At 38.5% G+C, this 12590-nt stretch overlaps 1 protein-coding gene across 2 annotated transcripts in view; it reads right to left on the reverse strand.

The window, feature by feature from the left end:
• Positions 1-488: 488 nt before the first annotated feature.
• dcc (DCC netrin 1 receptor) overlaps positions 489-12590 on the reverse strand; it is a 442661-nt gene continuing 430559 nt past the window's right edge. For both annotated transcript variants that reach the window (XM_022668821.2, XM_022668820.2), the window contains exon 29: positions 489-5638. In XM_022668821.2, coding sequence (XP_022524542.1) covers positions 5549-5638 — 90 coding nt within the window. In that variant the 3' untranslated portion in view covers positions 489-5548. The remainder of the gene's footprint in view (positions 5639-12590) is intronic.

The raw sequence follows: 12590 nt of genomic DNA on the forward strand, positions 1-12590 counted from the left end.
TATTATTATTTTTTAATGCTTCTTTTAATTGAGATAAACTGCTGATAAGGCACAGTATCTCTAATCTGATATATCAGCCAGATAATATACAGCTGTAAACAAACGCTGTCTCTGCTGCTCCATGCTGTTTACATGCGAGACCTGTGCTGTGTTTACTGCTCACAGAAGTGCTGAAGAACAACTGCGACATTTTTTATCAGAGGACACCATTAAAAAGAAAAATTCGACATATTTGTTCAAATGTTTCTCTTGGTATTTGCTGTTTTGCTTTTTGTTTTATATTGTTATCTTGTGTAATTACTTTGCTGTGTACAATCATACAAAAAAAAATCCAATTGGTCCTGTATATATTTTTTCTAATGTTTCTTATGTTTTACTATTCCATTTCTATTCTATTTTTTCTATTAAATACGTAAAAAAAACATTAAATATTTTTAAAACGTGTTGCATAAAATCAACAGAACAATGAAAACCCACAGAGAGCAAGGTTCTGTTTTTATTATCAAAAACTTTATTTATCAAACAAAAAGAATGCACAATTGAAATAACATTTCTATATAAAAAAGGACCATTAGACTGTTCTACAGTGCATTACAAAACCAGCAATTGTATACAACGTCGTGGGTAGAAACAGCCGAGGGGGTGTTCTCACTTCATAAGGTGTGCAGTGTTCTCCCCTCCCATCAAATGGCAACAAAATGTACACTTTAATGTTTCAGAGACTACTCTAATTTGGTTAACAACGCTAAAATTGGACGATTTAAGGATGAAGTCAAAATACATATAAGAAGAGGCCTTTCTTCCCACCTCTTTACCTCCGTTAGAAAGAGTCAGATCAGGATATAAAAAGCGTGGGTCACAGTTCGGGCATTGTGTTAGAAGCTGCTAATGCTACTTCTTTATTGTAAGTGGGAGCTTTGCCTGGTCAGAGTGTCCAAATCAGGAAAAATACGGACGTTAGCCTGCGTGGCTAATTAGCAGGCCTCAGTACTTCCTTAGCTTACACTGTCTGAATGCAGTTCATAGCTGAAATCATGATTAAACAACACAAATGATTTTACAGATCACAGATACTGTATTCCTGCTAGAATGAACAAGAAGACTGATGCAGTATCAGTTTAACCTGTTTACAAACTGTGGAACAACATAACACTTTTTATATAGCCTATAATTACATGTATAGAGTGTAATGAGCTTCTAAATACTAGTACATCTAAAAAATATAGATATAATTGAAAAGTTACTTTATTTCAGTAATCCAGTTCAAAGTGTGAAACTCATTTATTTTTTTGATAATGATCATGATACAATAAAAAAAACTCAGAAAATTTGAATATTATATAAGACCAATTGGTACTTTTAGCAGTGTGGGCAGTGTGCCAATTCCTGCTGGAAAATGAAATCCACATCTCCATAAAAGTTGAATAACTGAAATTAAGTATCTTTTCACTGACATCCTATTTTTTGAGATGCACTAGCCCATGTAGATGTTGAAGATCACACTGTTAGTGTAGCTCAGTTGAAGAAGCCAGCATTGCTAATTGAATCTTCACGTTATAGAGGCTGTGTGCTGCTCATCAGGTTTGGTTGAGATCTAAACTTTTTCTAGTAGGTTTATCAGAAATTCCTTAAAATTTCCTTTAGGGAATTAGAAATAATCCATAAATATTGAAGATACATTTAAACACTGTGAGAATTTGTTTTGTTTATCAAGCAGAAATAATTATGCAAGCACATGTGTAGATTTTGTGTACTATGACAAATTAGAAGTGATAAAGAAGTTTAATTGTGAAGAATAAAACTTCATATCAAATTAAGGTTTTTTAGAATTTAACATTGGCATCACTCAAAAATCAACATTTGGAGGTTCTTCAAACTACAGATGAACCTCTTTTGGTGCCTAAGGAGCCTTCAGGGAACAATCTTTATCGAAAATGCTGAAAATAGCTTAAGTGGTTCCTCCAGAACTTGTACTTTTAACAGTTTACAAGGTGTTAGAGCTGCCCCAGCCGTACAGCAATAGCTAGAGATAGTAGCTTTGCAGCCTAGACTAAACTAGCTCACTAGCACCATTTATTAGCATCATAATAAGGCTGGTAAACCATCTCCTTAACATTTTCTTTTTGCTTTTTGTCCTAGAAGAACTTCATCTATTCTAACAGTGTGACTTATTTTTAGCAAATTAAACATCCAATACAGGAATTTTGAAAATGTTTTGAGTTGTGTGCAACAATTTCTCAATTTCTGATTGAGTCGATTGGCCAGAGTTTCTTCAATGTTCTTTAAAGCTTGTCCAGAGGAAAAGTGGCGTCTAAAACGTGATGTGAAACAAAAGCAGCTGCTTGAGTGAAACAGATCATATGAGGTTACGTTTGGTGACATTCTGAGAATACTGCAACTGATCTCCCAACACTGGACCACATAAAATGGTTAAATGTCACAAAAAAGAAATCGAGACCAGACTGAACTAAGCTGAGCTGAGCTGATCTGTCTGAAGTTCTCAGGCAGGATTTTCAGCAGGATGATTGGATTGTTGGAATCCAGATTAGTGAGAGTAGTGTTGGTTTGTTTTATTAATGGGCTGAATAAACCGAATAATCACACCATCTTTATAAATTATCAAGAGAGGAACACTCGAAACAATATATTAAATTTCCTGGTAGAAACCCTGACCCTTCCTCACTCTGCCTAGCCCCGCCCTCTTTCCCTGCCCTCCCACGCCCACAAAAAACTCCAAACCCCGCCCTCCCTCATAAACCCGCCCCTCAAACCCAAACGTACTCAACTAGCCGTCTTCCCTTCAATTGCTCTATGGTACTGTACATTAAAAAAGAACAGCATGTTTTCTTGTTTTGCTACAGTGACCGTTGTTCATCTTTTCCATGGTGAAGTACACACGTACAGCATACAAGAAAAATACCCAGCGTCGTGAAGCCTCGTGAAGCCTTGTGAAGCCTCGTGAAGCTTTCTGAAGCCTCTTGAAGCCTTGTAAAGCTTCCTGAAGCCTCGTGAAGCTTTGTGAAGCCTCGTGAAGCTTTGTGAAGCCTCGTGAAGCCTTGTGAAGCCTCGTGAAGCTTTGTGAAGCCTCGTGAAGCTTTGTGAAGCCTTGTGAAGCCTTGTGAAGCTTTGTGAAGCCTCGTGAAGCCTTGAGAAGCTTTGTGAAGCCTCGTGAAGCATCGTGAAGCTTTGTGAAGCCTTGTGAAGCCTTGTGAAACTTTGTCAAGCCTCGTGAAGCCTTGTGAAGTCTCATGAAGCCTCCTGAAGCCTCCTGAAGCTTTGTGAAGCCTCGTGAAGCCTTCTGACCCCTAGTGACGCCTTGTGATCATGATCGGAGCTTCTGGAGCTGAAGGAATGACCGGAATAATCTATGCCCTGTAGTTTGATAGTGTGACAGGTTTTAGGCAAGTGCAATTAAGAAAAACTTAACAATAAAATGTAAAGTGTAATAATAAAGTCTAAATAAAAAAAGGATAATAAAAAAGCACTGATGTTCATTTTTTTCGCACTGCATAAATAAATAAAGTACTGTAAAGTGAAAAAAAGAAGAGTAAAATAAAATATATAGGCACGTACAGAGGTTTCTTTGTCCCTCCCTTTTTCATATTTTCCACGTATAAAAGGTTTTAAGGGCAAACGGACGAAGAAATCAAATAAATAAAAGGAAAAAAAAAGTTTAATAACAAAGTTTAGTGAGGAGAACGACGAAGAGCACGAGGACGCCACAGCAGCCGTCGTTTTCACGTTTTTACGCTTTCAAGCTTCTACACTATCGATTGTGGACATCTGTGAGGGACACCCGCCCACTGCACACGTTACGTTACCGTACCGTAACCCCGCAACGCACAGAAAAGTCAAATCGTAAAAAAAAAACGTACGTACGATGTGCTCGTGCGTCTTTTGCGTAGCTAACTTTGCTTAGCTCAGCTCTCCTCGTTCTTTCTTAAGACGTTCTTAATACCCGTCGCCACAATCTCTCAATCTCACAATCTCTTAATCTCTCAATCTCACAATCTCTCAGAATTCTTTTTTTCCCCAAGAACTTTCGTAACATTTCTCTCGTAACAATTCTTTCGTAACATTTCCGTCAACATCCGCAGCGTCCTCCTCTCCTCCTCTCCCCCTGCCTGCCGCTCCCAGTGGTTATAGGCTTCAGGTTATGTGTATTCGTAACTAGGAATCAGCACAAAGTGATCATGAGAGCTACAAGCCGCCTTTTTGTTTGTTTTTTTGTTTGTTTTTTCCCGTTTTTTTTTTCAAGTTCCTCAAAAATAGTCGCAGCTTTTTTGAACTGAATCGGTTGATGTAAAAATATACAATATAATAAATGTACATAAGTTATGCATCGTTTTTCTTTTTTTTTTCTCGTCAGTTTTGTTTGTTTGTTTTTTTTTTCACAGTAAAATGACCTCTCGGCAAAAGAACAGAAATAAAAGAGAAAAAAAAAAAAAAAAAAAAAAAAAACGAGGTATATTCGAGACGGAATGGATCCTTCTGTCCTTCTGTTTTGGAAGCCAGAAGATATGATCTTGCATGGTTGGTCCAAAGTTCAGTTCAAGTTCAGATGGATAATCACAGAGAGTGAAGAGTGGATGGACAGAGGAGGGTGGATGGATATTTGTTCTTTCTCTTTTATCTTTTCTCAGACAGCAGGCTGCCTTTGGCCGCACGCAATCTGACGATAATTCTTGGCATGATGTCCGTCATAAAACTTAACAATAAAACTGACAACAAAATTGATGTGTTTGGCTTGATTTGAAGGTAATTACTTAACAGGGGGAAGAGCAGGGAGTCTGGAGAAAGGGAACGAATGTTTCTGAAGCTTCTTCTCCAGAGATCCGTCCATCCTTTAGAGCTACAGGTCGAGGTGGGCTTCAGAGTAGAGGGCTTCCAATCACAAACCCAGCACTGAGAGCAGCTTCAATAACCCGCTCTCCAATAACTCTTCAAACATTTGATTACACAAAATAAATGGGGGGGACAAAAACAAAAGGCAAATAATGGTCCTTTTGTAAATAGTGCTCAGAGTGACAGTGAAGGAAACATCATGAGATTCAGAGGTCCAGATCTCACAGATTCAGAGCTCCAGAAAAGGAGGTCCATTCAAAACAGTGAAACAAACAAAGATAGACGGAAACTCTTGGCATTTCATGTGGATTTGTGTAGATTTTCTCTTTCTTCAGTCTTTTATCTCAAGTTTCTGGACTGCAGTGAAAGTGGTGGCATCATCTCATGGTGGCCCAAAAATGAGAACCCAACGGAACACCCGAAACAAACAAACAAAAAAAAAACTAAAAATATAAAATAAAATATAAAATACAAAATAAAATCACGGTCTCCTACAAGTCTTTATGTGATTTGTTTTCCCTTTTTTCGCTCTCATCGCAGAGTTTTTGCTGATGAACGCATGACTGCAGAGTAAAGGAATAAAGGCTGGAGCAAAGGAACGGGGAACACCGCAGAGAGTCTGAAGGCCTCGGGCTGAGTTTGAGGTGTTCCGCTCCTCTGCCTGAACTCGGGGGTTCAGGACGCATGCAGTCCGCCGGGGACGTTAAAAGGCCGAGCCGGTGATGGCGTTCAGCTGCTTCATCAGCCCCTCTAGACTGGCCATCTGTTCACTCAGGTCGTCCTGTTCATATACCTGCAAGAAGAAACCAGTAAGAATTTGAATTTTACAGGTAACAAAATTCGGTAACACTTCCTATGAATGTCATCTCTATAAGGCTCTATAAACATACTAATAACACATTATAACACATTCATAAAGCATTACAAACATGATTATACAGGGGTTGGACAATGAAACTGAAACACTTGGTTTTAGACCACAATAATTTATTGTGGTGACGGACAGTTCTGGTGGAAACAGGAGAGTTGAGGTGCACATTGAATTCTGTCGTGATTTGAGCAGCCGTGGTTTAATGTTTTTTGGATACAATCCGGGTTAGCACCCGAACATCCCTTTCAGACAGATTCCAGACAGATTACAGCATCCACAGTTAATCCTGTTGGATGTGGTTAACCTGCTAATTGAACCTTCACACTCTGCTCTTACTGGTGCAATGTGCAATTAATGAAGATTGGCCACCAGGCTGCTCCAATTTAGCCATGAAACCTCCCACACTAAAATGACAGGTGATTTAGTTTCAGCACTGCTAATAATGTATTATGATCACAGGTCATAGTGCATAATAAAGTACAATAAGTTATGCATTTTTATAAACATTTATAGTGTGTTTATAGAGTCTTATAGAGATGACATTCATAGACATTCAAGTGTTACCGAAAATTCTTTATGGCATTTATTGCACATTTGTGTATGACTTGAAGGGAACAGTGTATACATGGAATACTACACAGAAATACTGATTATATTGATAATATTTTTTATTTTATTAGTAGCTTTGGTTATTAACCATCTATGGCATTAATTATACTTTTGAGGAGTGAAACAAATCACACAAATACTGAATTTTTCGGACTATGAAGTGCATTTACAGTAAAGTCCATTAATTTTCTCATAAAACATACATCCTTATGGCACCTTATGTATGAATTCTACCCTTCAATTAGCATTAGCATTAGCTGCTAACCACAGCACTAGGTCTTTTATTATCCAGAGGTGAGAATATTGGACTGTAGTCTGTGTGTTTACCGTGTTAAAACAAGCTACGTAGGACAAACCGCTGATAAATAAATGTAAAAAAATTAATAAATGTAAGCGCTTTACCCACCCATATAAGCAATTTTTAGGAGAGATGTCTAATAAATCTTAATAACATGGCGACACCCTGGTTCCTTACTGTTGTCACTTAAAATGCGCCTTATAATATGGTGTGTATAAAATAGTTTTTTCACTTACTTCACTTACTTTTTCTAGCCTTCAGTGTGCTCAATAAAAGACTAGAACAGTTTAATACAATCGTTTGTATGCACTACCAGAGCAGGAGCGTCCCTCGCTACCTTTAATAAACTCCTGAAGCTCTTCAAAGAGCACTTGCTACTACTTTTGCTTAAGATAAAAGCGTCCTCTAAATGTAATGTAATGTAATGTTATTAGTCTTGTTAGTTTGTCTTTGTCTACAATTATGCAGAAATCCAAAAAAGCGCAAAATTATACTGTATAATACATTTTTCTTAATAAAATTGATTTTAAAAAAGAGTCCTTTAAACTGTTTTAAAGATGTTTTTCATAGTGTTCTTGCACTTACAATGGTTGGATATGGGCTAAATGGTAAAATCAGCTCTGATTTAGGCCACATTTCTTTAGTCACATTAACAGACACTCTCTAACTTGATGATAGTCACTCCTGACCACATTTTTGGATCTGCTCCATGAGCTCGCTCTGGTACTTTCCCAATTTTGAGCCGTTTATCCAGCCAATCTGTGTTTTCCCATGAGCTGAAGAGGCATTTTAGTTCATAACCGCTAACTGAATAAATATGTGGAGCAGAAATTGAAAAGACATCATTCTAAAGGTCTTAACTTTGGCAATCCAGTTCTGCAACCAAATGTCCTTGCTACTGGAACAGTGCCAGCCTCACACAGTGGAGTGGAATTTAGTTCTGGGATAAAAACACTGTTTATACAAAAGAGACAAACTCCATTAATATCAATTACTAGTACTAATATTCTATTAAAGCTGTTCAAAAATGAATTTCGTCTGTTTCTACACTAGAAACTGCTTCTTCTTTTTATATGCATGCTCTACAGAGTTATCCATGCATGGCTAAAGAGATGATACACATGAATTTCGTTCATTTCACCACCACCGGCTGCTGGTATGGAAATCTCTCAACATTTCACAGGGCTGCATTTAAAGCTTGACCTCCACTTCATTTCACTTCCATGTAAACAAAAATCGATAACAAAACTGCTTTAATAGGCCTGGCGTTTATTGGTAATCTATTACTGTACCAGTTTACCACTGAGTGCTTTACGTCTGACAGTACAACTGATGCTAAACTCTGCTCTCTGTTGTCCGCATGTCCTTCAACTGCTCCCATTTACGATGCATTCTGACAACAAGGCCAACAGATCAGGGTCAATTACTATGAACATATCCATTAATAGCTCTATGCCCCAGTGACATACATTCTCCTGCCCCTACGCTTCCAATAAACCCCCATGGAGATCTTTCATCAGGTTAAAAATATTACTCAGAAGCTGACTGTAGCCCATGGATGATCTCCCTGTCCAAATCCAACCCATAACACCAAGTTTAGAGTCTGATCCTGACCCCAGCCCGAACAAACTCTACATATATTTGCAGCTTATGAAACTTTCTTGTCTATATGAGCAACAAAATTCAGTATGAACTTAGTATAATCTGGCTAAACACAGAACAAAAAATAAATCTGTAAATACAATTTACAACTGTAAGTATGAATGAAACCCCTAGAAAATGAATGCAACTCTAAATCAACAAAATTCGGAATCTAAAACTGAGAAATTTTTGTTTTTATTAGAGTGTAGCACAATAAAATTGTCTAAATTAGATTCTAGTCTGAAAAAAAAAATCTGAATTTAACAGTATTATCAAAATTGTGTTAACTATGGTCCAATAAAATTGTGTCAATCCAACAAAATTGTTTAAATCCAGCTCTAGTCAGGCAAAATCCTGTTGGATTCTGATGACAGTCCAACCAAACTGTGTCTGAACTCAACAGTAATCTGAAGGATTGTGCTGGAGTTTAAAACAAACAAACATGGCTGAATGCAACTGCAGTCTTACAAAACTGAATCTGGCTGTAGTTTTAAAAAATCTGTATCCCAAACAATTTTTCTAATTGTTAAACTAATCCAACTAACCCTCTCTGAGTTTGACTGTAGTCCCCCCAAAAATTGAAAAATTGAACTCTATTGCAGCCCAACAAAATTAACTCTTGATTTGACTGTAGCTCAACAAAATTCTGGTTTAATCCAAATGTAGCCCAAAACATTGTGCCAACTGGCTCAACTGTTGATTGTTAATGTTAAATTTCACCTTTTCCTCTTTCTTTTTATATCTTCAAACACTAGGGTTTTTTATCTAGCGTAAACTTTGAGTAATACATACAGGGGTTGGACAATGAAACTGAAACACCTGTCATTTTAGTGTGGGAGGATTCATGTCTAAATTGGAGCAGCCTGGTGGTCAATCTTCATTAATTGCACATTGCACCAGTAAGAGCAGAGTGTGAAGGTTTAATTAGCAGGGTAAGAGCACAGTTCTGCTCTAAATATTGCAATGCACACAATTATGGGTGACATACCAAAGTTCAAAAGAGGACTAATTGTTGGTGCACGTCTTGCTGGAGCATCTGTGACCAAGACAGCAAGTCTTTGTGATGCATCAAGAGCCACAGTATCCAGGGTAATGTCAGCGAGATACCACCAAGAAGGACCAACCACATCCAACAGGATTAACTGTGGACGCTGTAAGAGGAAGCTGTCTGAAAGGGATGTTCGGGTGCTAACCCGGATTGTATCCAAAAAACATTAAACCACGGCTGCTCAAATCACACAGAATTCAATGTGCACCTCAACTCTCCTGTTTAAACCAGAACTGTCCGTCAAGACAATAAATTATTGTGGTGTTTCAGTTTCATTGTACAACCCCTGTAGTTTTAATGCTGGCCTCATAGAAAAGCCAACAAGCCAACAAGCATGGGGAGGATAATTACAGTATGAAGGACCTGAACTTGGAATTACTGCAGCCTGGTAAAGCTGAGAGACAGGCTGTTAAAAAGCTGAACATGAAATCTGAACCCAACCAGACAATTATATTTAAATTTAATGAACTCTCAGTTTCTGTTGGGTTTGGAAAAGATTTCTAACTGCACAAAAGGCGTACAGGACCTAAGAGAGACCTTTTAATGAGTTAATAATGGGGAGACGGTACACTTTACACTCTGGTTTTACTCAGGGAAACTCAGTGTATTGTCAGGCAGTGGTGCTTAAGTGAGCTGTGAACAGGCTCTCCATCCTCCTCGTCTGCTGCAGAGGGAATAATTGATTCAGCACTCCAGACTTACAGACATTCATCCGGCTCTTACCGGAGCACTGGAGGTAACTGTTCTAAAGGGAGGAAGATTTTTAAAGTAAGTGTGTGAGAGCTACGGAGCTACGGGGCTGCAAATCAGTCTAATAGGCTTGGACTTGGCTTCTAATGATACTCGACTGGTTACACTTTACTCTGCTCTCTCTTTTGTGAAAAGCTGAACCTTACTGACGAACAAAAGCGCTGAAAGACGAAGACATTACATATCATTTAGTGCTTTCTAAAGGTTTGCGATCGTACCACTGTAAACAGCTAGCAATACGATATCTGTTAATGAATACAACAGTCTTTAGTGATACCACAGCATCCACCAAATATACAAAAAGAAACATTTTAGAAATACCATTACATACACCTACAATACCACAGCAACCTTCTATAAAAGGCACTGCATCCACTTTTTTACATCACAGCAACTTGATCTTTCAGCAACGCTAAGGCATCTACCTATAATACCACAATAACCTTTTAGAAACACCGCAACATCCACCTGATATACCAAAGCAACCTTTGAGCAAAGCCACAGCATCCACTCTTAATATCACAGCAACCTTTTAGCAACTATGGCATCCACCTATCATACCATATTACTCAACCACTCAGTAATACCATAGCATCCACCTATGACAACATATTAACCTCTTAGCAATAGCACAGTAGCCGCCTATTATACCACAGAAAGCTCCTAGCAATACTGTAACATCAACCAATGATACGTTTTAACCACTTAACAACCTCCTAGCAATACCTTTGAATCCATCTATGATACCACAGCAACCTCCTAGCAATACCACTACAGCAAGCAACTATGATACCACATTAAGCACTTAGCAATACAATAGCATCCACCTATGATAACCCAGCAACCTGTTAGGAATACCACATCATCCTCTTATGACATATTAGTAACCACTTTGCATTACTGTAGCATCCACCTATGATACCATATCAACCTCCTAGCAACACCTCTAAAGCAAGCACCTATGATACCACATAAAACACGTAGCAATACAATAGCTTCCACCTATGATATCACTATAACCAATTTGCACTACTGTAGCATCCACTTATGATACCATTTGAACCTCTTAGCAATTTCACAGCACCCATCTATATGATACCATTTTAACCACTTAGAAATACCACAACATCTAACTATGATACCACAGCACCCAGCTAGCAACACTAGAGCATTTTTCTATGATACTGCAGTAACCCTCCTTTAGCAAGCACCTATGATACCACATTAAACACTTAGCAATACAATAGCAACCACCTGAGATACCTCAGCAAAATGTTAGGAACACCACAGCATCCACTTATGACACATCAGTATCCACTTTCCATTACTTTAGCTAACATTTAAACCTCTTAGCAATACAATAGCATCCATCTATTATACCACAGCAACCTCCTAGCAACAACACTACAGCAAGCACCTATGATACCACATTAAACACTTAGCAATACAAAAGCATCCACCTATGATACGCCAGCAATTTGGCCATCCATCTATGATACCACAGCAACCTCCTAGCAATACCTTTGAGTCCACCTATGATATCACAGCACCCAGCTCGCAACACTATAACATTTTTAGATGATACCACAGCAACCTCCTAGCAACAACACTACAGCAAGCACCTATGATACCACATTAAACACTTAGCAATACAAAATCATCCACCTATGATACCCCAGGGACCTGTTAGGAATACCACTGCATCCACTTATGACATATTAGTAACCACTTGCATCTATCTATCTATCTATCTATCTATCTATCTATCTATCTATCTATCTATCTATCTATCTATCTATCTATCTATCTATCTATCTATCTATCTATCTATCTATCTATCTATCTATGATACCAAATAAAAAACACTTAGCAATAGCACTTTGCACTACTGTAGCATCTGATACTATTTTAACCTCTTAGCAATACAATAGCATCCATCTATGATACCACAGCAACCTCCTAGCAACACCACTACAGCATCCACCTATGATACCCCAGTAACATGTTAGGAACACCACAGCATCCACCTATGACACATTACTAACCACTTCACCATTAATACCATAGTATTTACAGTGTGAAACCACAGCGACCTTCTAGAAACATCATAGCAACCACCTAACCACCATAGTTTTCACTTTCTAAAGCAACACAGTGAATCCCCACATGCATTTATCCTTTTCTTTGTGAGAGATGAGTGCTGTTGTGCACAGTGTGAGTCAGGCGTTTAATCCGGCGTCTCTGTTGATCAGAAATAAAGCGCTCGGCGGGTGAAGTACGGGCAGGCGGGCGCGGCGGATATGAGTGTATTAAGTGGCTGATGGGTGTCAGTGTGTTTATCTGGAGAGTCTTATTCCCCCGCTCCGGCCGTGACGGGGGAAAGGCCAGGCCAATTATACAGATGTGTGAGATGGAGAGACGTGGCTTGACCTTTCAGGTTTGCAATCTTCTCCTCAATCCTCTCTGTGGTTTTCTCATTACTCTCTCTTTTTCTCTCGTTCTCTCTCTCTCTCTCTCTCTCTCTCTGC

The sequence above is a fragment of the Astyanax mexicanus genome, chromosome 1 (genome assembly GCF_023375975.1).
Source record: "Astyanax mexicanus isolate ESR-SI-001 chromosome 1, AstMex3_surface, whole genome shotgun sequence".
Taxonomy (NCBI): Eukaryota; Metazoa; Chordata; class Actinopteri; order Characiformes; family Acestrorhamphidae; genus Astyanax; species Astyanax mexicanus.